A 26,938-nucleotide genomic window follows, 5' to 3' on the forward strand; every position below is an offset into this window, starting at 1 on the left:
TAGGGTCATTGTATTTATTTTTGATACTAGGACCTATCTGTGATAACCACATTGTGATTAAATGAACTTTCAGCATTGTTTAAAGATGAGATTATTTTTTTAAATGTAAGGTTAATTTTTGTATTTTTCATTTTTAACTCTCAGCACACAATTATGTTAGTGTACTGCCTCTATCTTATTTTACGTTGGCTAAATATGTTTAGGAAAGCTCTGAGACTTTTAATCATGAAAGTATATTTACATCATTATTTAGTTGTGAAAAATACCCCTGTGCCATAATGTTTATAACTTTGGCATTTTAAATTTATAAGAATTAAAAAAAGTCAGAATAGTAAAATTTGGGTTTTAGATGAAACCAAATGCTGTATGCATACATGCTTCATATGTAGTACCTAGAGTTAGTACCCAGCTTATTCGGAAATTTCGTCATCATTTGTCTGAGACTGGAGGTCTAACCTGGTATTTTCCCATCCTCACCATGGCCTGCATTTTTGTTAGTTCCCATACTGCCCTCTGGGTTTCCCTGGTGGCTCAGATGGTAAAGAATCTGCCTGGAATGCGGGAGACCTGGGTTTGATCACTGGGTCAGAAAGATCCCCTGGAGAAGGGAATGGCAACCCACTCCAGTATTCTGGCCTGGAGAATCCCATGGACAGAGGAGCCTGGCGGGCTGCAGTCCATGGAGTTGCAAAGAGTCAGACACAGCTGAGCGACTACACTTTCACTTTCATACTGTCCTCCGGAGTATGTATAATCTGTGTCTTCAAATAACCATCACTATCGCACTACACGTGTAGGCGTTAATTTCCATTCGTATTTCAGAGGGGAAGTAGGTTTTGAGTTCTGTCGTGGACGACTAGGGAGATACCAGTGGCTGGTAGACTGGGGAATTAGGGTTAGGAACTTTCTCACATTCTCCTGTTACAGGTATTGGAAGCAGAGTTTCCCAGCTTAGGGGCCAGGAGTCCCCACAGGAGTGGGATTTCCAGGAGGTTGGAGGTGGCGGCAGTGGAGATAGCAGAGGGAGGGTGGAGCTTGAACCCCAGAGGGTTAGTACCAGATATACAGGCTGGTGTCTGGGGTCTAGTGCGGAGGTTGGAAGGACAGGAGGTGTGAGGTGTGACACTTTTGTATGTGCAGATTGTAATCCCTTACTTAGGTGTGCAGGGAAGTGAAACTAAACAATTGATTTTTTTCACTCTTTGTTTATGGATTTTTCCTTTTAGAAGCTCCCTCCTGTTCTCAATTTGCAAGAATTAGAGGAGTACAGAGACAAATTGAAACAACAGCAAGCTGCAGTAAGTAAAAGACACATTTCTGACAAAACTGTAAAGGAAACAACAGAGCAGTGTAATGTTTACAGGTTTTATGGTTTCACTAATACACTAACATTTTAAACAAATCTTATTATTTGACATGACTTTGACTCAAATGATACATTTATATGTATTCAAATTTACTATTCAGTTCCCCTCATATTACTTTGATAGATTTGCTTCTAGAACTTGGTCTTCTTTCTCTGGAATCCTAAACATGATGAAAGAATTTTGAATTTATTTTTTTCAAATTACTAAGTACCTGCTTAGATTGCTCCTTGTCACATGGTGTGTGACTTTCCTATCCATAGTTTTTTTTTTTCCTAACCCACAGTTTTATGATAGAATGTTCTTATATCAGAGTAGAGGCTCTCACTTCTAGTTGAAAGGTCCAAACAGAATACAGGGTTAAGATTCAGAAAGTCTGAACTGCTGTCACTATTAATCGTGTGACATTGGGCAAGTCACTTTGCCTTGCTAAATCTCTTGTGTCATTTGTGAAGTAGTGGGCTGGGCCTGCATTCTACCTAATGATGTAAAATTCTGTGATTTTCTGTTTTTTGTGTGTTAGGCTGAATTCCTTTTATAAAACTCAGTACTGTAGGAGATTAAATAATGGTAGTAAGTAGTCTTGTTAATTTTTTAATACTAAAAGCAGTAATAATATGTTCAGCCATTTTAATTTAACATACGATCTTTAATAATACATGAGACAAAGGAAGATATACTTCGGTATCTTTTGTGTTATACCCAGAGGCCTCAGTGGGTGCTGAGATCTCCTAGAGGCTGGTAGCAGTAGCGTGGGGAAGGGCCCTCAGCACTTGTATAGTAAAAGCATGTTGCGGTTCTGGAGAATTTGAGTTCAGTGGATGGTGGCACCTTTTGCCTTTTGGTCTCAGCGTGTTTTAATATGTACTCCCCCCTCTTCTGTAACTCATGTGGTAGTAGTATTTTGGGAATGAATCCCACCACAAGGGCCATGTAGCATAGTGGCCTTTGGAATCTGATCAACCTGGCCTTGAACCGTGACCTTGCAACTTACTGCGGGTGAATTACTACTGTGTCTAAGATTACACCCCCTGGAAAATAAGGAAACATGTCACCCATTTCAGTAGATTGTCCTAATTACTAATTGAGGTAATGCAAGAAAAGCACTCAGCACACTGCCTGGTGCCGTGGAAGCTAAAATAGCCACATGGTCTATTTAAAACAAGAAAAATGGAAAAACCCGTAACAATAAACAAAAAGCAATGAACACACACAAATGAACGAATGACTCAGAAAACAGTTTGGTAAGATTCAGTGGGTTTCTGTCTGTGCACATCCCTACAAGTTCCTGTCTATACACATCTACACAAATTCAGAGCAGATTAAGAAAACATGAAAGAATTAATGTAGTAGTCGAATGCGTGTGTAACGTTTTGTCCTCAGCTGCGTTGGGGCAGGGGATACGATTGTATTTCTTGAGCAGATGGTCACTAAGTGCCTTCTGTGCCCCTCAGCATGGTCATGGTCATTGCTGGTCATGGTGCCCCTTCAGTGCAGGGCTGCAGAGGTCCCTGAGATTGTGAAATAAGAAACTTGTGTTCCAGATCATTAGAGTTCTACATTGCATACACTAACATTATTCATGAAACTGACCAAGAAACCTTCGGTATCTTCATAGTGCTCCAAAAAAGCATATTTTCAGTTTTTCAGAAGTAGTAGACCAAATTGCTGTTTGTCTTCTTATGCAGTACAAAGAGTTTAAAGGGGACAAGGATATTTTCTGTTTCCCAGATGGTATTTCCGTAACTTGAGTAGATTAAATATTTTTTTATCTTAAGTCTGTCTTTTGAAAGCAACTCCAGTACCCTTAAAGATAGATAGACTTTTGCACATGTTAGTGAAATCAAATAATGATACTCATGTTATTAACAGTAATAATGACCATTTATTGAGTTTCTATTAAGGACCAGGTATTATGCTACGTGCTATACCTCTTTTACTAAATTCGTGAACAGAGACGTGTGTGGCCATAGCATGCCAGAATCTGCTGTAGGAGTGATTGAGAAGCCCTGTTGAATGTTCTTGCTAAAACTTTAAATGTAAAATGTAATAGGAAGCATGAGGCTTTTTCTTTTATTTCCTTTATTTGATTGCATGTTCTTCTAGGTCTCAAAAAAAGTAGCAGATTTAATCCTTGAAAAACAGCCTGCTTATGTCAAGGTAGGATAATATTTGTTATTTGTAAAGTAAAATATTAAAAATGTGTGAGTGACTTATACTTGGAATTTGAAATATTCTTTTGTCTGTAGTTTATAGCAACATATTAATTTTATTTGGGTTGTGTTTGTATATGGTTTTTTCTCTCATGTGGGGAATTTACCAAACTATGGGAAATGAAAGAGTTTTTATATCTGACTCTAATCTGTTTGGTTTTCCTAACTTAAGAACAGCCAATGAAAATTGCTTCTGTGTATTTTGCAACTCAGATCATCAACAGTGATTGCTCAGTCTGCCTTTAAAATATGATAAAATTGGAACTGTCTCTTTGAATCTGCCTTTTCATCAGAAAAACAGAGACTTCAGAATGCACTGAAATATCTGTGTTCAAACAAAGCCATTCACTGTAAAAGCATCTTAGCAAACAAATCATGTTTGTCGTATTTGTCATTATCTTATGAAGTTCTCTTGGATAGAAACATTTAAACGAATATATTATTAGTATTTATTTACACCCATCTAAAAGAGGATGGTGATGGACAGGGAGGCCTGGCGTGCTGCGATTCATGGGGTCGCAAAGAGTCGGACACGACTGAGCGACTGAACTGAACTGAAAAGAGGATGGGTCTACATTTCCTTACAAGCAATACTGCCTAAATATTTTGTGACATGCCATGATGAAAATCAATTCAAAGTAGTTATCTAAAATGATTTTATGAGAAATATACCAACAGTGTACAAGTTCAGGTATCTTTGTTGTTACTTTGTTTATCAAGCAGGCTTCTCTTTGAAACCCACTAAAGTTTTTGTTAGAGAACCATATCAATAAGAAAGAAAGATAAAATGCCTCGCACAGTAACCTACACCTCGTCTTTCCATAGGAACTTGAAAGAGTTACCTCATTACAAACAGGTCTTCAGTTAGCTGCTGTAATCTGCACCAATGGGAGGAGGTATTGTGTTTGATGATGCTTTGTTCTTTAAGCTAAATAACATTTAAGAGAAACTGTCTTGGAAAATTGAGTTTTTAAATTACGATTGTGGTTTCTAGAATGCTATTCATTAACTGAACATACATCATGATTTATAAACTGCACTAAGAAGGTGTGTGGAAAATGTTTTAAAATCTAGTTAAGGATTAAAAATATTAGTTTTCTTAAGTTTTTTTTTTTTTTTTTAATGTGGGCCATTTTAAAAATCTTTATCAAATTTGTTATAATGTTGCTTCTGTTGTTTATGTTCTGGTTTTTTGGCCCTGAGGTATATGGGATTTTAGTTCCCTGACCAGGGATCAAACCTACACCCCCTGCTTTGGAAGGTGAAGTCTTTAACCACTGGATTGCCAGGAAAGTCCCCAAATATTAGTGTTTTTGTATTGCTTAAATCAGTGCTTCTCAAACTGTCTTTGGTGAAGGACCAGCCTTTTTTTTTTCCTTTGATTTCCAACATGTTACAGATTGTTGTTTTTATAAAATGCAATAAAAACAAATTGCTAGAATAAATTTAAAAAAAGACAAACACATATAAAATACAGTCTTCATTTTTTCTATTATCAGATTCATTAAGCATAAAATTACCATGTCAACTTTTGCTCTGTGTGTTTACAATTTTTTTGGTTAGAGTCATCAAGCATAAAATTGTTGCGTCAACTTTTGCTCTACATGTTTCTAAATGCTTGCTCTCAATTTCTGCACTTTTTTTGTGATGAACTAGTAACAGTTTAAAGTCTGGTAGAAGACCACCTACCACTCTGGTAATGCTGGTTTATTTTGAGCCATTGAACAGATCGGTCAATCTGTTCAATCGGTCAGAGGGCTCACAATCCCCAAATTTAAGAGCAGTCCAGGATACTGTCTCATTAACTGCCTAATTGTTCTGTGTGTATAGGGTTCTTATACTAGAAAAACTGAACTATTTATTGCTCATTTTTACAGACACTTGAATATTGCAAAGGAAGGTTTTACTCAAGCTAGTTTAGGCCTCCTTGCAAATCAGAGGAAACGTCAGTTGCTGATTGGACTTCTGAAATCTCTGAGAACGATAAAAACATTGGTATATACCAGTTCCTTTTTAAAAATTAAAATTTAATTTTATGGTTGAAACAGGTTTTACCTTTGCATTTCTGTTATTTTTCAGCAAAGAACAGATGTCCGCCTAAGTGAAATGCTGGAGGTAAGTTTGTACAAGGCTTGGAAGTTTGGTGCTCCTCATAATATTAGAGAATTATTGTGAAAAAAACCTCAGATGTGCATTTTTCTCAAATTGGTGTATGGTATAAAGAGCATTTTTAAACAGTAAAGGACCTTACTGTTTCTACTCTTGTGCATCTTTTACTATTGTCATGATAGACTTCATTCAGAAAAATTTATTGGGGGGAATGTTCAGTGTGTGGGAATGTTCAGTGTGTAGCAATGTAGGAATGTTAATTTCAGTATGTTTCCGTTATATCTGGGCCCAAATAGCAGTGAAATTACCTTTTTCATGTAACATGAAGTAGTAATTTGATGAAGATGGCATGTATTAGTTATTTTGGTGTCTTATATATATATATATATATATATATATATACACACACACACACACACACATATTTTTTTAATTACTAATTTTTAAAATTTTTGGCTGTGCTGGGTCTTTGTTGCTGCACGAGGGCTTTCCCTAGTAACGGCAGACGGGAGCTCCTCTTCGTTGTGGTGACTTCTCTTGTTGCAGGGCACGGTCTCTAGATGCATGGGCTTTGGTAGTTCTGGCATGCAAGCTCAGTATTTCTGGCATGCAGGCTTTGCTGCCCTGCCCGTCCCAGACCAGGGGCTGAACCTGTGTCCCCTGCATTGGCAGGCAGATTCCTATCCACTGGACTGCTAGGGAAGCCCTCATATATATATTGATTTTCTGAGTGAGCCATCTGTTTTCTCTTCAATGGCTTTCTTAGCATTTCTTATATACTTCTGTTATAAGGTTCACCAAGGCCTAATGTATTATGTGTGTTTCCCCATAATTCTCAAGCACCTTTAGGTAGGTACTTTGTCATGATCTCTGCATCCCCTATGGTTTGAATTGCCTTTGTTGAATTTAGATATGAACTTAAGGAACGTTTTTTTTTAATGGTTTTCTGTTTAAACACTGTGTTACTTCTAAACTATTACCACTGAACTATGGTTTAAGAAATCCATATGAAAAATTAATTTGGCAGTAAATTACTCTGTTCAGGTGTTAAAAATATCCTGAGGCCATTAATGAATATTTCACTTTATTTTCCAAATTTATTTAAGGATATTTATGGATTCATTGATGGTAAAACTGTTGAATGTTGCTTGCAAGTAGAATAAAATTGGAACGTTTTTTATATAAACACGACTGAAAGAAGATATGTTAACAGTTAAAGAACTCCTTCTCTCTGAAGCAGCTTATACTTCTGTGTACGCTTTGTCATGGTCATGGTCTCAGAGGGCTATTACTGTGTATTTATGGGCACAACATATTTTTTCCATGCTACATTTTAGATCTGGAGCTAGTTCCTTTGTTATATTTTACTATTTATCTGTTGTTCATATTATAATCTTTGAGAAGAATTAAAACTTCCTGGTAGTGTAACTTTTAGATAGAGTATGAACAGAGGTTTATCCTTTTCAGAGACTTTTAAAAATGATTTTTATTTTTGCCTGCACTGGGTCTTCATTGTTGTGCGTGGGCTTTCTCTAGTTGCGACAAGTGGGGTGCACAGGCTTCTCACTGCCTTGGCTTCTCTTGTTGCGGAGCACAGGTTCTAGGCACTGGCTTTAGTACTGTGCGCTCAGTAGTTGTGGCTCAAGGGCCCTAGAGAACAGGTTCAGTAGCTGTGGGCATGGACTTAGTTGCCCAGCATATGTGGATCTTCCCGGACCAGGGATGTAACCCGTGTCCCTTGCACTGCAAGGCGGAGTCTTAACCACTGGACCACCAGGGAGGCCCCCTTTCAGAGTCTTTTAAGAAAAATGTTTCCGTCCTAATGACTTCTGTTGTTGCTCTCTCCAGGAGGAAGACTATCCAGGAGCTATTCAGCTGTGCCTGGAATGTCAGAAAGCTGCCAGCACTTTTAAACATTACAGTTGCATAAGGTAAGCTAACATCAAATTTTTAAAGCTGACTCTGCCATCAGTTTTAATATAGGAGTTGTGTAATATACAATGTTAATAAACATTGAGAATTACTAAGTGCTGTATCCTAGTTTAGCTTTCTTGTTTATAAATGGACAGTACAGTAAAATAGGACTTCCTTGGTGGCGCAGACGGTAAAGTGTCTGCCTACAGTGCGGGAGACCTGGGTTCAGTCCCTGGGTTGGGAAGATCTCCTGGAGAAGGAAATGGTAACCCACTCCTGTACTCTTGCCTGGAAAAGACCATGGACAGAGGAGTCTGGTAGGCTACAGTCCATGGGGTCGAAGAGTCAGACACGACTGAGCGACTTCCCTTTCACTTTTCACTTTCACAGTAAAATAACAATTCTTAAGGCTTGAAAGATCAGATAGATACTTTTGAATCCTGTTTCCTGTGACATCATTGTTAACTCTTCTTTTCATATTTTTTCCAATCTTACTGATTTCATTTTTCTGCAGTAGTAGAGAATAAATTCATCTGTTCTTGTCTTCATTGCACCTCTTGGGAATTCTTCCTCCTTAACTTTGCCCAGCTTATAAATATTGCGAGTGTTGTCACAGTTTGTTTTTCAGATCCAGATGGTTCAACTGTTGGCTCATCATGATAAGAATTCTTTTGGAAAATTTAAAAGCGATTTCACCTTATGTAATTGTCATCTTTGTAATATTTAAGTGATTATGTAATTAACGTTTTATATCTCCTGTTTGTTAATGTATTACATCTTCTGTTTGTTCGTGAAATGTGCTGTCTGAAGATAGCTGCTGCATCTTCTGCTCTGAGTGCTAACTTTTTAAATAGATTTTGATCTGCTTAAAATGAAGCTTTTGCATTAGCTGTGACAGTACCTTGCAGGGGTGGGGGTGAGCTCTAATCCTCATGTGTCATTTCTGTCATTCCTCTGAAACCATTGAAAATAAACATACAGTCTAAGGAAAATAGTGAGGTTTCCAGGCAAACCCAGTTTCAAATTAACTTCATACTAACCTTAGAATGTAGCCTGTTAGTCTCTCATGTATGGAGATTCCAGCTGTCAGTGAGCAGGATGCCCTGATGTCCTAGGTGTTGATACCTTGTATCTGAAAAGATGAAAGGATTGTGAGAGAGTGAAACATTAGCACAGCTTTGAATTAATTTTTTTTTAATATACTTGCACGTAGGTCTCTACTGGGTATGGAATAACTGGGTATTTCCCCCTAGAGATGGTATTTTTTATGGCTTTTGTTTCTCTAGGATTATGCATTTCGAAGCAACATACTTTTTATTTGATTAGGAAACACGTAGTTGAGTGGTACCAGTGATATTTGGATTTTGTCCATTTTGACAGTGATTAACTGTTACTATTAAAAACTTGATTATGTCATTTATATTTATTAGGTTGGATGAATAGAGTATTAGCTCTAGTATGTGAATATACTTGAACTATTTCTAGCAGGGCCTTCTGGCTCCCGAAGAAGCATAACAACCATTTGCTTCATTTCGTGATGATATGTCTGTTAGAATTTGTCATTCTAAGTTTATTTCAGGTTGGTTTAAAAGAATTCAGGCAGCTATATATCTGTTGAGTGCTTATTATATGCCAGGTGCTTTGTTTTGGAATTGGTTGTATAGTGATGAATCACATAAAATATAATCAGTATAATCCTTGGTCTTCAAGATGGACTTGGATTGAGGTAGGCACAAGTAAGATGGGGCTTTAGAGAGAAGGAAGTTGAGCATGTGGTAGAAGCATTGGGATCTGATTCTCCTTAGGAGTCAAGACTAAGGAGGATCTGAAGGAGATGCAGGACGGTTTAGCTAAGTGAGAGGATGCGGGGTGGTGGATATGAGATTATGGGTATTGTGATGAAGTTCTTTGTTGCAGAGATGTCAGGCAAAATGAGGACTGAAATTATCTATTGTATTTATAGCAACAAAGAAATCAAAGTTGACCTTGTTGGGGACAGATTTGGTTGAAGTGTAAGTATGAAAGTGAAAGTAAAGTCACTCAGTCGTGTCCGACTCTGTGACCCCATGGACTGTAGCCTACCAGGATCCTCCGTCCATCGGATATTCCAGGCAATAGAACTGGAGTGGGTTGGCATTTCCTTCTCCAGGGGATCTTCACAACCCAGGGATCAAACCTGGGTCTCCCACATTGTAGGCAGACGCTTTACCGTCTGAGTCAGTACAGGATGAGGAAATTTTATAAAGAAGAAAGATGTGGAATTGAGAGGGAGAAACTTGAGTGTTTGAAAATCAGTGGGAAAGAGTGAGAGATTGAAAAGAAGAGAGAACATCCTCCTAATAAGGCTTTGTAGGGATTATAGGAGAGATTGACTTTGAAAAGGTCCACTGTTCTTTTATAATAGGAAAGGATGAATGTGGAAATCTGGTGGCAAGAGACTGAGATGACATGTTGATACTTTATTTTTTCCATCAGTTGCAGTGTTTAGCTTTGTTAAAGTAAATATCTTGATGAGAGTTAGCTATAAAAAATGTTTTTGAAAGAAACCCTTACTTGGGTTTTTTTTCAGGTTGGCATGAAGCAGCCTCTAAGCACTTTTTCACTTTTAGGTATATAGTGATGTGTGGAGGAGGTGTGAGTACAGTTACCTCACCTGGTGAAAAGTTTTGAAATTGAAAAATCTGTAATGATGATTTAAGTTGGTCATTGTTTTATTTTAGATGTACAGAATGTAAGAGGCATGCTGTGTTTACATGTATGAGTCATGCGTGCAGTAATAAGAAAAGGTCGACATATTCTGGAAATAGATAAAAATGGATGCATAGACTCATTGAAATGTCGTAAGGAATTCATTGTAGTGGGATTTTTACCTTAGGTTTCCTGGAAATTTGTTAGAATTGTGTTTTCAACTTGGCAATTTAGTGACAATGAATTGCTTGGTGGTGATGACAGGCCCTCCAACGACGATTCTTCTCTTCCACACACAGCAGTGTTTCCTTGTCCTGCCTAACCCAGTCCCCTTCTCGAAGCTTCACCTCTTAGGTCACCCATTTGCTCCTAGTTGGGAGAACCTAAGCTTGTTCACCTCTTATAGATCATACAATTTAGGATATAGCTATAGAGTTAATTGATATATAGGATAGACTGAGTCCACAAAAATAAAAGGAATTTTATTATATTAATAATTTCCTTTTAATTTTGTGTTTATTAATTAATGTACCTTTCTTATTCTATGCATTTTCTTCCTTTTCCTCTTTTTCTGCTGGCCTTATGAATGCAGTCAATATTGAACCTGTTCTTGAGCTCTCTCATTGGTTCAGACGTAATTCACAAGCACTTTAAATGTTCCTTCCATTTTTTCTGGAGCTGTGAATTTAGCCAAAGGCAAGATTTAATCTTTTGCTTAGATCTGAGTGATTCAAAAGTGAAAAATCATTTGACACTCTGGTAACCATAGAATAGTAATTAATTTCCAACTGAATTCACACTCATTTTCTTTAACATTTAAATTTATTTTGTATTCCTATTGATGATTAGAAAATCAAGAAATATTTTTCTTAGCAGTGTCCTTTAAGAGAACCATTCCATGATTCTAAGTGTTTCGGCATTATCGGATGATAATTGGTGTTTTTGTTTTTATGTTTCAGGCAGATTCATACACTTCTTAATTTTTCCTTAGTGGATTATATGTTCCTCTCTTCTTTCCTAGTCACATCGTTCCTTTATTGGAAATAAAGTGTTTGATAGAAGACAGAGACTCTGTGGCCTTAGGAGTAGATTACATGGAACAAGTGAGGGTGAGCTCTTATGATTCTGAAAGTGGAAAAAAAGAGAATTCACAACTTTGCTTCTGCACAAAAAGGCACTGACTGTATGCCTGATAAATTCGGGTTCTATGACGGTGTAGTTTAATACATGAAGTACCAAGTAATTTGGTATCTTGCTTGATGTGACAGAGTTATATGGTTGGGATTTATCAGGAATAAGAATCAGAGTGTTTATCTTAAAGTATGCCTAAATAAAGCATTAATTTCTTTATCACTTGACATTTATCTAAATTAATTTCATGAAAAGTTATTAAAAGTCAAAACTTCTTCATTGCTTTTTAAAATTTCCTTTGAAAGAAACTACCTGAATGAATCTTAGCACACGCTAGATTATGCACCAAAAAGTTCACGCACCACCTAAACTGGTTTTGGCTACTGCACTTTAACGTAGACAGCAGTATTTCATTTCTGATCATCTTAAAATACCCTTTTTTCCCCCCTCAGATGATGATCTTGGCAGTTGAAAGAAAATTGTAGGTTGTAGACCCTTAAGTCATCGAATAATGAGTATAGCCTTTAGTACAAGTACAGCAGTACTTGGGCTCCCCAGGTGGCTCAGTGGTAAAGAATCCACCTGCCAAGCAGGAGGCTTGGGTTTGATTCCTTGGATCCGGAGGATCCCCCGAGAAGGAAATGTTGGCAACCCACTCCACTGTCATGCCTGAGAAATCCCATGGAGAGAGGAGCCTGGCGGGCTGTAGTCCATGGGGTCACGTGGAGTCAGACATGACGTCGTGACTAAACAACAGACGGCAGCAGTACTGGGCGCTGATCTTCTCCGTCTTAGCAAGCAGTGTCTGCTCTCTCTTTCTTTACACTCAGGCGAGGGGAACCCAGGAGCCTCACCTGCAGTGATGAACAGTGAGTGTGTCTACAGGATCACCAGGCCTGCTCAGCTAGACTCACATGCAGGTCTGGAGTCCCTGTTGCTTGATTTGCTTGGGCTGAGTTATTGACACCATGCTATTCTGACACCACCTCCTTTCTTATCTTTTACCTTGTTTTCCTGTGCCTTCCTCCTCCAGGCAGTGCCATTTAAAGTTAATGTAAAGTGAAATCTACATAAAACATGACACTTGAACAAAATGGTCTTAAAAGGTGAAAGTTTTTCATTCTGCCCACCCATCCTTCTCTTTGCTACTCCCTAGAGTAAACTATCGGAGAAGGCAATGGCACCCCACTCCAGTACTCTTGCCTGGAAAATCCCATGGACGGAGGAGCCTGGTAGGCTGCAGTCCATGGGGTCGCTAAGAGTTGGACACGACTGAGCGACTTCACTTTCACTCTTCACTTTCATGCATTGGAGAAGGAAATGGCAACCCACTCCAGTGTTCTTGCCTGGAGAATCCCAGGGACGGGGGAGCCTGGTGGGCTGCCGTCTATGGGGTCGCACAGAGTCGGACACGACTGAAGCGACTTAGCAGCAGCAGCAGAGTAAACTATTTTTACAGCTTAATTTTCATCCTACCAGATTTCATTGTAATTTAAAAGATTACATTATAATAATAACCTTTTCCTGATTTATTGATGTAGATAGTTCTCGATAACTGTTTACTCCCCGTAATAAAAAGCAATAAGAGATAGGCACGTGGTGTACTTCCTTTCACTTCTTTTCACTTCTCCATCTTCTAGGTTTTGTTAGTGAAACTGTTATTTTTACTTGGTCAAGTTTATAACATTTATATTCTTTTCACAACTATAATTAAATCTCTGTTTTTTCTAATAGATTACTTCTAAAAAATTAATAGAAGTCATGTTTACTATATTATGGATATTTAAATATTATTATCTGCAGAACTAAGTGATTGGATGTATGAAAAAGAAAAAGTAATCCTTTGTCTCTAAATGAAAATCCAAATCCATAGTGTTTTTCTGTTGAACATTTTTCACTTTTGTAGGTCCTGCTCGGCTTCTGTCATCTTTGTAATACTCCATTTTTGTGCATTTCTTTGTTGTGTGTTGTTAGTTACCTCTTGGAAAATTTTTTTAATACAGGATACTTAGGGGGTAAATTTTCAGATTTTGAAATGACCTTAATTTAGCCCATGCATACAGGAGGAGAAGGGGACGTCAGAGGATGAGATGGTTGTATGGTATCACCGACTCGATGGACATGAGCCTGAGTAAACTCCAGGAGTTGGTGATGGACACGGAAGGCTGGTGTGCTGCAGTCCATGCAGTCGCAAAGAGGTGGACACAGCTTAGCAACTGAACGACAAAATGATTGAAAGAAAAGTTATTTTTTTTCCTTAAAAAAGGCATTGCTTAGTTGTCTATTCAAGCTTCCTGTTTCGAAGGACAGAGTCAGATACTACTCTCCTTCTCATTTTACCAAAGAAATGGTGTCTGTCTTTTAGAAATTTTAAGGATTTTTCTTTTTTTCACTTGATCTAAAATTTCACCAGTCTAGAAAAGTCCTGTCTTAGATTCTTTACTCTAAGATGATGAGACAAGAATGAAGTATTATTTAGTGCTTAACTACATGAGATGCTGTGTTTACTTGTTATACCAAGAGGTTGTGAAATGTATTTGTTCTGTAGGAGTTGGTAAAACAGGCAGTTAACAGGCAGGACTGTGGGGTGATATGCCAGTTAAGTCCACAGCATACATAAACAAAAGCCATCAGAGATGCTCAAGCTGTGAATGGCTCACTTCCCATACCCCCATGGGAATGGGAAATACTGACATTTATAGGAGTGGGAGTAGGAGCTTGGCACCATTATCCAAGGCAGCACTGACAATACAGTAATTCTAAATCAGATTTTAATTAGGCTTTCTCACTAAAGCTTTATTCTTCAGTTTTAAAAACTGAATCATGATAATAGTGATGATGATGATACAATTTTTGAAAAATTTTGGACTTTAATATATATCAAGCACTGTACTTATTTTTTATCTTTTAAAGATATTTAAACATCTTTTATTTAAAGATAATGTTCCTTATTTTTTCCTATTTAGCATTAACAAAATATTCCTCAGGTGGTGCTGTTTTCTCTTTTGTAGATGAGGACATTGATGCTCTGTAAAATGAGTGGCAAAGGCAAGATTTAAGTTTATATCTGCTGGGATACACATCTTGTTGTTCTTGACCACAACTATGGTAGGCCGTCTACCAATGTAATAGCTGTTATGTGCAGTGGAAGCTCATGGCCAGTAGGCCAATTTATATTATTTTGCTCCAATCTCTGAAGTATATCCTGACTAGAGTTAACTGTGTTTTTCCTAAACCTGTTTCTGCCAGTTGTGTTTGTTCCTGTCTTTATGTTGCTTGAGTAAATAAACTAATGAGGTGAAACAACTTTTTGAAAGTAAGTTGGATGCATTGGAAAAATAGAACTTACTGTTAAAAATAAATTTCCTTTTGAATCTTTTGTAGGCAAGACAACTCATAAAAAACTGGGGGATATAAGATAACTGTGATTTGACATTCAGGTTGTTTTGCATTTGTTTTTAGGTTCCTGCTTCCATTTTGAGAATCTGAAACTTGAAATGACAGTCAATTTATTTGTGATGTGGTTCATATGAGACTTAAGAAGTTAAAACTCCAGTCAAATGAAAAGACCTTGGCTCTAAGTCAGAAATGGATGAGTGAAGTACACTATACAATTTTGGTTAAAATATTACGTGCCCATGCCAAGTCACTTCTGTTGTGTCTGACTCTTTGTGACCCCATGGACTGTAGCCCACCAGGCTCCTCTTGTCTGTGGGATTCTCCAGGCAAGAATACTGGAGTGGGTAGCCATTCCCTTCTCCAGGGGATCTTCCTGACCCAGGGATGGAACCTGGGTCCTCCCACACTACAGGCACACTCTTTACTATCTGAGCCACCAGCGAAGCCTTAAAATATTCAGTGCACATAAATATTTCTGTTTTAACTTTGATCAGTTGACCAACTAAAAGGTTTTCTGCCGAACTGTAGCACAGGGCTGCCAGAGGGCCTTTGTGTTTAAAGGGCCAGATAATAAATATTTTAAATTTTGCAGACCATAAGGTCTTGGTTGCAGTTATTCAGCTCTGCCCTTGAAGACCAAGAGTGGCATTAGACAATATGTAAACAAATGCATGTGGCTGTGTTTCAATAAAACTTTATTTAGAAACACAGCCTCTTGGCTAGATTTGACTCCTGAGCCTGGCTTCTGCTCTGGAATTATAATTCATAGAGCTTGGAAATATTTTGAACATTTTTAGTGTCCTTTTAATGAATTCTGAACTTTCTATGTGGTGAATGGTTGTGTTGTGAGTTAGGTCTGGGATTTCTGAACAGTGTGTGGTCAGAGATCTCGGTTGATTCAAAGTGATAATGGAGTTCTTTTACAGTTTTTCTGTGGTTTGAAGGATCCTGTGACACTTGATGGTACCTCAAGGTTGTTTGTTTAGCTTCAGTGTGTTTGAAAATCATGTTTTCTCTGAGGTCTGTTAATAAAACTCGGCAGCAGTGAGTAGATCGAAATCCTTGGAATTATATAATACCTCTGATCTAAACAGACTGGAGTTTCTGGGGGCCGTGGGCACACAGTATAAATTTGGAAGGATAAATTTTACTTACGTGTGTTCCAGAGGTTTTAGCGTTCTGCTGAATCATATACAAAGATGTGCTAATTGGTTAGCTGGTGTTCAGCATATAATAAAACCTAGAAACTTTAGAGCTTGAAGCAGCCCTTTGGATCCAGCCCACTTTTGTATAGGAAACTGGTGCCCAGAGTTATTAAGAGACTTGTCTTAAATCACCTGGCTTAATAACAAACCAGGGAAAGATCATTAAGAGGGTGATACCTCCATACCATCTTGTCTTTCAGTACAGTCAAATTGCAGTTTTCTTTCCTGCACTGGAGAAGGAAATGGCAACCCACTCCAGTGTTCTTGCCTGGAGAATCCCAGGGACGGGGGAGCCTGGTGGGCTGCCGTCTATGGCGTCACACAGAGTCGGAAGCGACTTAGCAGCAGCAGCAGCAGGACACATTTTGTGAGTTTGTGTCCCAGAGCAGCTACTTAAAAGGAAAGTTAATTATTTATGAAAGTTATTTTTAATATTTTCTGTAGTGATTATAAAAATGCCCTGCAAATTGTTTGAGTCATTCCACTCACTTGCAAATAGCTTTTAATAGCTTTTAGTCTTTCATCTTACAACTAGTAATTTTTTTGACCATAATATAGCTTTTATTTATCCAAATGTTCATGACTAGCTCCTTTTTAAATACTCTGATTAACTGACCCAAATAACTGAAATTCATATTTCTAAATGATGGCTGAGGATTTCTTTAAAGACCACATTTAATATGCCCACTCCTTAATCATATTTTTATGTGTATATCTTTAATTAGTAGCCAACTGTTATCAAACTACAGTTGTAGATTTTGAAAGCATTTTTTAAAATTTATTTTTAATTGGTAGATAATTGCTGTACGATGTTGTGTTGGTTTCTGCCATACAGCAACAGGAATCAGCCATACCTATACATACATCCCTTCCCTCTTGAAAGCATTTTTAATAAAACCAAGATGGTTGATTTATAGATTTATTTTAAAATTTCTGCATACCATATACATTGCCATGCTTGCATTGTTAACTCTTAATATATAGGCTACAAAATCATTTTAACCACGAGTAATAGAAGGAATAAAAGCACCTAGATTTATGATAATATTGTGAATAAACTCTAAAGCCCATTTTTTTCAGTTGAGAAGCTGAATAAGTTGTTACTATCACCTCTGAATTAGTTTAGATATATTCCTTTTTTCTCCAAACTCAATATTCCCTGAAAGAATATGTTTACGAATTCTGATACTTATTATTCTAGGTGTTTTTGCCTCTCCATGTCTGTGTCTTCAGCCTTAGTGAACTTCTGAGCATTGTGTGATAGAGGAGTAGAACCAACTTCTCTGCTTCTCTCTCTCGCTCTTTTTTTTTTTTTTTTCCCCTTTACTAAGACCCCTGTAGACCAGAGTCCAGTCTGACTCTTATTCTTGTAAAATGTTCTCCTTTCTTTTTTTAAAATTGAAGTAGATATGGCGGCTAAAGGAATGATGGTTAAAGTTTGCTGTTTTTTGTTTGCATTGCAAATTTGACTCAGCAGATGTTTATTTCCTGCTCTGAGTCAGGCAGTGAATTTAGTTAGTCCTGGGGAATCCCTGGGGAATAAGTCACAGTCTGCTCTGATAAATAGTCACAGATACTTCTTTACTCTAATTCAGGGTGCTGTAAACACAGCATTGTGTAACTTAAGGAAACAGTGAGAAGAGAGAGACTTCCCAGAAAAAAAGACATTTGGGAGTGAGAAAAAAGGAATGTACTTTCTAGCTATTGTGAACATTATATGCAAGAATAGAGAATGGAAAAGCCTGGGGTTTGTTTGGGGAATTGCACCTCGTCCATCTGACTAAAATATAGTTGCCCTTGAACAACCTAGGGGTTAGTGGTGCTCACCCTTGGCTCATTCGAAAATCTACATATAACTTACCTACTTGGACCTCTGAATAGGTGAATCCGCATCTATGGATTCAACCAACTGAGGATCAGGAAGTACTGTAGGATTTACTATTGAAAAACATCCACTTATAAGTCGACCAGTGCAATTCAAATGCCTGTTGTTCAAGAGTCAACTGTAGAGGCACTGAAAAGTGAATGGGAAGTTAATTTTTTGTCAATTATGAAGAGTCTTAAGTGCCATGCTAATTTAGGGCTTTATCTTTTGTTTCACGGGGAATCACCAAAAGTGTTAAAGCAGTGGATTAATACGATTTTTATTTCTGCTTCACTTAGGAACTGCAAACTCAGCTGTCTTTAGGGACCAGGCAGGGTAGCATCCATATGAAGCTGCCAGATGATAGCAGGAGATGGCCAGGTGCACAGGACTGTTGTCTTTTTTGTTGAGGTGCTCAGTTGAGTCCGATTCTTTGTAACCCCATGGACAGTAGCCCTCCAGGCTCCTCTGTCCATGGGGTTCTCCAGGCAAGAATCCTGGAGTGGGTAGCCATTTACTTCTCCAGATTGCTACACTGTTGATTGTCAAATGATGAAGGCTTGTTCATTTCAGTTTTTACTTGAGAGCATAATCTTCCATTCTCAACCTTAATTAAAAGCATGCTTATGGTACACAGTATTTGTTGAAAACGGCCTAATTCCTCCATGGGTTTTAATGTTTATCTGTGAGACCTTCAAAACTGGGTACTTGTGTTATTGTTGGTTTCACTTTCCTGACAGATTGCTTTGCATTTGTGTATGTCTGTATCTTTCTATCAGACCACTTTGTTGTTATCTTCTCAATTTTCATTAAAAGGCTCTCTAAGGGAAGCCATGAATCATATTGTGTATTCTATAAGGCTGTTGCCCAGGGTGTTGTGCCATAGGAGATAAAGTATTGCTGTTCTCTTTATCAAGACTGGCAAAATTTTCTTTCTGAATTTAATGCCAGTGAAAGTGAGTTTTGTCTCTTTGTTTTTGCTCTTTCTCTTAAATTACTGGTTTGTTTTGATATTCTGGACACCGAATTGTGTACTGTGGCCTTCCCTATTTGTTTTGGCTGCTAGAACTTTGAGAATCACATTGATAATCAGATGACAGTTGTTAAGGAAAAAAACAAACAAAAAAAACCCTTGTATAATTTTGCTGTGAAACTGCATCTTTCTCTTGTTCTTACTATTTTATTTTACTTTTACCTTAATCCCTTTTGTCAAAACATTTTCTCTAAAATTATATTTACTTTTTTAGATAACAGCAGATATTTTTTAGTAATGAGGTATTATAATTCAAATAATATCAGTTGTTTTTAAACTGACCTCTTGAGAATTAGGGGTTCCCTGATGGCTCAGGTGGTAGAGTCAACTTGCAATGTGGGAGACCCCATTCAATCCCTGGGGTCAGAAGATCGCTTGGAGAAGGGAGTGGCAACACACTTCAGTATCTTGCCTTTAAAATCCCATGGACGGAGGAGGCTGGCAGGCTACAGCCCATAGGATTGCAAAGAGTTGAGCATGACTGAGCAACTAACACTAACGCTGGAGGATTAAAGGGGAAAAAAATCAGATTCAATCACATACCCTAAATGTATAACTCAATTCATTTTACAAAGGGAACATAATTGTATAGTTACTTCCCAGAAATAAAAACAGAACTAGAACATTTCTAGGACCCTAGAAACTTCCTTCATGCCTCATTCCAGTCATTATATTGCCAGGGTAACCACTGTTCTGGTTTCTGTCACTAACGTTATTTTTGCCTGTTTTGAACTTTATGTAAATGGAATCATGCAGTATGTATTTTTTAAACTGACATCTTTTGTATTATGTTTTTGAGATTCAGGTGACACATTTTCACTGCTATAGTATTTTATCATATAAATAAATATATCCCTTTAATTTTTCATAGACAGTTGAGCTGCTTCAAGTTTTTGCCTGTTACAGATAATGTTGTGAGGATTGTGTATGCACTTCTGATAGATACACCTGGAGTAAGTGTATGTTGAGTTTCAGGAGTATTAATGGTTCCAGAGAGGTGGTATCACTTTTCCCTTTTCCAGCACTGAGTTGAGGGTTTTATTCTACATTCTTCCCAACATTTGTTGCCATTGTTTTTAATTTTTTAAAAATATTTTTAGCCATTCTAGTCATTTGTTATAGTCTTTTTGTAGTTTTAATTTGCATTTCCTGAATGCCTGAAAGAGTACATATTTATATGTTCATTGGCCAGTTGAATATCTTCTTTGTCAAGTATTTAAGGCTTTTACCCTTTGTTTTTATTCTGTTCTGTTGACCTGTTAATGTGTTCTTATGATAAGTGCCACACCGCCTTACTGCTGTGACTTTAGAGTAAGTCAGCCTGTTTTTAGTGTGTCTTACGGCATTATTCTTTGGGGTTTGCTTAACTAGTCTTGGCCCTTTGAGTTTCCACATAATTTTTAGAAGCAGTTTGTCAATTCTTCCATTAAAAAGCGCACTGGCTTAATATTAATAAGATATCAGTTATTTTATATCAGTTTTGTGAGAATTGGTATCAGTTGTATTAAAGATTTTAGTCTGTTTGTATGGTATATACCTCTGTACAGTGGTCTTCTGTATTTTGGCTCTGTTTTGTATTGTATATTCTTTATTTGGTTTATTCCCAGGTATTTGGTTTTTTGAAACGTATCTTTAAAAATTTCATTGTCTAATTCCTTGTTTCTATATATAGAGATTAGTTTTATCTTTGTTTTACTTTTCATCTATATTACACATATTATCTTTAAAACTTGCTGCTGCTGCTGCTGCTAAGACGCTTCAGTCGTGTCCAACTCTGTGTGACCCCATAGACGGCAGCCCATCAGGCTCCTCCGTCCCTGGGATTCTCCAGGCAAGAACACTGGAGTGGGTTGCCATTTCCTTCTCCAATGCATGAAAGTGAAAAGTGAAAGTGAAAGTGAAGTCGCTCAGTGTCCAACTCCCAGCGACCCCATGGACTGCAGCCCAACAGGCTCCGCCATCCATGGGACACTTAAATTCTTAGTTTTATCTATAAATTCTTCAGGATTTTCTGTGATGACTCTTATTTCTTCCTTTCTAATTTTTTTCCTTTTGTTTATTTTTCTTGCCTTATCATACTGTCTGTAGAATCAGCACAAATTAACTGCTCATAGTATTGATTTGTCAATTTTAAGTGTTTATTCATCTAGTTTGTCTCTTTTAAAGATTGACACACCTAATTCTGTTTTATTTAATAGTGAACTGAATTCAAAGTTGCAAGATACTTTAGAACAAATTGAGGTAAGACGGATTATATCTTAAGTTAAACGACTTTCTTTCTAGAGGTTTCTGAATAGCATAGATGTATCTTATGTTTTGACTTCCATATTCTTACCAGTGTTTCTAGATCTCTAGTCTTTGTGGTTTTCATTAGGAATGTCTGTTAATGTTAACAGACTTGGTCAAGTTAATGTTAATTTACTTGTCCTCTCAAAGATAATTTAGGAATTATAGGGTCTGGAAAGAGTATTTGAAAATATTACCATATCTACAAAAATTCCTAAACTCTTAGTTATAGGTGTGTGCTCACATAAACTATAGGCAGAGTATTTACCACGTATTAATTATTTTTGATTATCAGCTATTTCTCCTTTTTAGTTTACTGAGTTTAAGAATGATTATTGATTGATGATAACCTTCCTAAATTTAGGAACTTCCTAAATTCCTAAACCTCAAAATAATATCTCACACAGTTCCTCAAATGTGTAGAAACTGGACATGAAAAGCTTCCTGAGCATAAAGTCTTCCTCAGCAATCTTTGTAAAGCAGAGGGTTCATTTAAATACATTTAATAAGAATTATTTAGTTTCTTCTGAGATTTTATTTTGTTTGCCTGATGAGAGCTCTTACAAAGGTTGAGGCTAGACTTTCAAATGTCCATTGTGAAAGTAGTTTTTGATCATAAATGCAATTGTTTCCATAGTAAGAATGATAAGTTATTTGGTAAGCATAAATAGAATTATTTTGAAAATCCCTTAAGTAAATAATCACCTGATTTTTTTTCTTTTATTTCTTTTTTCTTTTTTTTGATCACCTGAATATTTTAATGAAGACTTTCTTTTGAAAACTCAGTTTTCTTCATTCTTATAATTTAAATGAAATCATTGAGAGAGAATCCCATAAACAAAGTGGATACACTTAGATATAAAAAGGCAATACCTAGAGGTGTATACTTTTAAGTCAGTGTAGTTTTGTTGAGAATTACTTTTCAGCAATTAAGAAGGGTTTTATTTTTCAGTAGTCCTACAAACTCATTTCATATAATTACACGATTTTAGCTGATGCTTGATGAAACATAAAGCTCAGTAAAAATAAAAACTAGAATTCCTTTAGAGACTATTATAATTATTTTGTGTCCCTTGAAACAGTTGGAAAATTTTTTTTTAAATTCACATATTAATAACATCTCAATAAACGAGTATAGTTGGTAATAAGAATTATAGTTTATTCCCTGGTGGTTAAGACCTGGTGCTTCATTGCCATGTCCTGGGTGTGACCCCTGCTTGGGGAACTGCGAGCCTGCCAGCGTTTGGTGCAGCCAAACAAAAGGACAACTTATATTTTTCATTAAATTTGTTTTTGACTCTTAAATCCAGTGTGATCGTAATGTGTTTAGATATTAATTAAAAGTGAGGAATTAGTCTAATATTTTCTTATTACCTTGAAAACATGATACCTTAACCACCTCTCACCTTCTCTTTTGTTTACATAGGAACAGTTGGATGTTGCTCTGTCCAAAATATGCAAGAATTTTGACGTTAACCACTACACCAAAGTTCAACAAGCTTATCGACTTCTTGGAAAAACACAGGTAAGTTTTGAAAGGATTTTTTTTTCTTAATCAGTAATCTGTTGCTCTTCCTGATCGCTTAAGTTTGAATATTAGTAATGTAGTGAGCTTAAACAGTTTCATTGAAGAAAGTAAATTTTTATGATGTGTTAGCAATGGTAGCAGGATCACATAAGCTCAGAGTGTGGGTAGTGTGGTTAACACATTACTGAGGTCTGTTTTAAACTATGAAGTGTGTCTCAGGTTTAATATTTTCATCATTTCCTGTAGGTTTTTTAAAAAGTATACTATAATTCAGTGGGTGAGGATATGTAGTCTCTTGTACCTCAGTTCTTGGTCCTGAATAAGAACTTTGAAGGTTGGAATCTCATGGTTCCTAGACGGGCCAGCATGATTCCCTCACAGTGGTCTGTAAACTTTTGTGTATTGTGTACATTTGTTGTAAAGTGGGTCTGTTTCTTTTATCAGCTTTTTCAAAGGATTTTGTTATCCCCAGAATGTCCTCACATTCCCATTCATGTCTTTACCTGTTCTTACTACTCAGGGGCTTCCTTGAAAAGCCTGAAGTGGAGGCCATAGTTTGAAAGTTAATTACATCTTCTACATATAGGAGTATACATTTTTCTTGAGAACATCAAAACATTGATGTAAATTTTTTTTCCCTTAAATATAAGTCTCTTTTATTAGAAGGAAATGTAAGACTTTACCAGGCTGTTTACATTGTGTAATGTGAATAAAGAAATGTGGTTATTTATTGTACTTAATTAGTTTTGATATCTTAAGATATACCTAGGGAAAATACAAGAAGGAAGGCATTTGGTAATTTTGAGGGATGTGTATTTTTAAAGGTCTTGAAGCACCTATAATTTCTAATTTCCCCCATTAGATGAATTCTTTCTCTTATTAAATATTTATTGTTGCCAACTGTGTGCATTGCTCCAGGCATCTGGATATAAGCCCTTGTGTATCTTACCTTCTAGTTCGGGAGACAGAAATTGAAAGAAAATCTGTGTAGGGGTACAGAGTGATGCAAAGTACTGGTTTGTATGGGATAGTCAGGAAAGGCTTCTCTGAGAAGGTGACCACTGAGAATCCTGAAAATGAAAGGATGGCAGAGGGAATTCAAAGGTGTGATTAGACATGACATGTTTGGCAAACTGGGTACCAGTCTTAAATATGACTGGTACCATAAACATAAACTGGTACCATAAACACAGCAGAGCCTTGTTTATGATTCAGGTTTATCTGTAGTGGTATGATGTTGTGGTTGTTTGAAGGGTTAGCTGCAAATAATCAACATTTATAATTCTGTGAATAATAGTTATTTGTGCTGCAGGTAAACTTGGGAAAGATTGTTTCCTATGTTTTTCAAATCTGTTTTTTTATCTTAGTAGTTTATTTTAGTAATAGGCGATTATGTGCTTTATTTCCATAGACAGCAATGGATCAACTTCATATGCACTTCACCCAAGCCATTCATAACACCGTGTTTCAAGTTGTTCTTGGCTATGTGGAACTATGTGCAGGAAACACAGATACAAAATTCCAAAAGCTGCAATATAAGGATCTCTGTACGGTATGTTATAACTTAATTACTGTTCATATGAATCTCTTTTCGTTTTTAAATTCATATTCCATTTTTCCCAGAGCCTACTATCAGAAGATGTCACTAAAATAAAAACAAATATGTTTGCCAAAAGTTTTTTTTTATTCCTTTCCTCATAGAGAAACTGGAAGATTCAGTCACATAAATAGTAAAGGTGGATGAGATGGTACCTGTTTGTGGAGTACAGTTGCTTCTAAATGGACTTTCTACCCGTTTAAAGCTCTTTTTACCATTCTGTCTCAGACTGTGAATTCTATTCTACAGTGGCATGTAGGGTGCTTTTAAAGTCATCTTTGCTGATTTTCCTTACATATGTTCAATCAGTCTTTTCATGTGTATAAATGCTGTTTCTGTCAGCATCTGTAACAAATTTTTCTTTTTCACTCTTAAAGAAGCATAGATCTGTAGGTAATATAATCCACAGGTGGGAAGTGAACCAAGTTGGGTTCCATTTTCAAATTGTTCCTTCTGATGGATTGATGTACGTATGGGAGGAAAAGAGAATGATGAACATCTAGGAGAATGGTGGTGTTACTTGCTTTTACAAGGAAACCTGGTTTGCAGTGGAAAATCATGATTTCTATTTGATACATATCAACATTCAAGCCGACTTATTGAGGCAGTTGAGTATAAAAAGATCAGTGCTGAAGTTATAGGCTGGGGCCATCAGCATTTAACTGTATTTTAAGCCATGGTGCTGGATAAGAAGATTGGGGAAAAGGGTGGAGAGAAAGACGACACGAGGGCCTTGGGCCTGTGACGTTCAGAGATTGGGTGAGGGAGGAGGGCCCAGTAGAAAAGCCGGAGAAGGAGCAGCTGGCTGGGGAGGAGGAAATCTAGGAAATGGTGTTGTCACATTAGCTTACAGAAGGAAGTGTTTATGGAACAATCAGCTGTAAACCTAAGTCAGATGCTTCTAAAGAGTCTGAATAAGTGGTCATAGAACTGATTCCTTGACTTGACAATATGGAAGTCATTGTTGACCTTGGTCTCTTTAACTCTAGCCCAAGAATATCTTATGTCTCTGACTGGAGAATTTCTAGAGTTTTTTCCCCTAATGTCCCCTAGAAAATAACAGTTCTTAGGAAGTAGCTCTCTATTCTGTACTGTAATTATGTCTGGGAATTAGTGTGAAGTTAATGTTCATAATGAGTTTGTCAAAAGTACAGGTTATATGTCCATTGGGAACTGGGGAAATACTCTTAACTTAAGCTCCAACAAATATTCCAGAAGGTTGTGATTATAATGATAGCTTAAGGATTAAGTTAATAAGGACAGTGGATGTTTGTTAATATAGGTTAAAATGTCTTTTTAAAATCACGTCATAAATCACAGGCACTGTTTCACAAATTTTACAATCAGTTGTGCCATATAGTTACATAATTCTATTTTAAATACCCAGTTTTAAGAACAGCCATTTTTTGATAACTTTCAATGATTTTGAAATATATCATTTATTTTCTTAGGTTGATAATATACATTTTTAAATTAAATATCCAAAAAGTCAGTTTTACTTTTTGATTCTGTTAGTGTTGCTATTACTAATAGATGGCTTAAATGGTAAAGCAATTTATTGCAAGTTAGTGATTTTTCTGTTAAAGCAGAAAATAACTTTTAATAATTTAAAATAAGTATTTTTAAACAAATTAGGCTTTTGTTCTTCAGTCTTCTTTACTTTGGTTAAATCTGGCATGTCTGTATGCCTGGACGGAGGAGCCTGGTGGGCTGCAGTCCATGGGGTCGCGAAGAGTCAGACAAGACTCAGTGACTTCACTTTCACTTTTCACTTTCATGCATTGGAGAAGGAAATGGCAACCCACTCCAGTGTTCTTGCTTGGAGAATCCCAGGGACGGGGGAGCCTGGTGGGCTGCCGTCTATGGGGTCGCATAGAGTTGGACATGACTGAAGCGACTTAGCAGTAGCATGCTGTTAAAAGTCAAACACATATTTGTACTTATGCTTCTTAAGAATATCCTCTATGCTTCTATATAACACAAAGATGAAAGTTGTATTTAGCTTATACATTTTTATGAACAAAATTTTGTTCTTAAGATGTTTACCATAGCTTTTAAAAATAATTTCTTTTGCTTTTTCCTAAAAGGCTATGAAATAACCTTTTGAGGTATCTGTGTATATTTAAATTATCAGATAACATGGTGTATGATCTTTTTAATGTGTTGTTGGATTCTGATTGCTAGAATTTTGTTAAGGATTTTTGCATCTATGTTCATCAGTGATATTGGCCTGTAGTTTTCTTTTTTTGTGGCCACAGTCATCAAGACAGTATGGTACTGGCACAAAGACAGAAATATAGATCAATGGAACAAAATAGAAAGCCCAGAGATAAATCCACGCACATATGGACACCTTATCTTTGACAAAGGAGGCAAGAATATACAATGGATTAAAGACAATCTCTTTAACAAGTGGTGCTGGGAAATCTGGTCAACCACTTGTAAAAGAATGAAACTAGAACACTTTCTAACACCATACACAAAAATAAACTCAAAATGGATTAAAGATCTAAACGTAAGACCAGAAACTATAAAACTCCTAGAGGAGAACATAGGCAAAACACTCTCTGACATACATCACAGCAGGATCCTCTATGACCCACCTCC

At 36.8% G+C, this 26,938-nt stretch overlaps 1 protein-coding gene across 1 annotated transcript in view; it reads left to right on the forward strand.

The window, feature by feature from the left end:
- VPS50 (VPS50 subunit of EARP/GARPII complex) overlaps positions 1 to 26,938 on the forward strand; it is a 132,035-nt gene that overhangs the window by 22,109 nt on the left and 82,988 nt on the right. The window contains 9 exon segments of the mRNA NM_001105413.2: positions 1,227 to 1,298; positions 3,471 to 3,524; positions 4,403 to 4,473; positions 5,455 to 5,572; positions 5,657 to 5,692; positions 7,535 to 7,617; positions 21,119 to 21,161; positions 22,633 to 22,731; positions 24,146 to 24,286. Of these exon segments, the coding sequence (NP_001098883.1) occupies positions 1,227 to 1,298; positions 3,471 to 3,524; positions 4,403 to 4,473; positions 5,455 to 5,572; positions 5,657 to 5,692; positions 7,535 to 7,617; positions 21,119 to 21,161; positions 22,633 to 22,731; positions 24,146 to 24,286 (717 nt within the window).

This window comes from Bos taurus, chromosome 4 (assembly GCF_002263795.3).
Source record: "Bos taurus isolate L1 Dominette 01449 registration number 42190680 breed Hereford chromosome 4, ARS-UCD2.0, whole genome shotgun sequence".
Taxonomy (NCBI): domain Eukaryota; kingdom Metazoa; phylum Chordata; class Mammalia; order Artiodactyla; family Bovidae; genus Bos; species Bos taurus.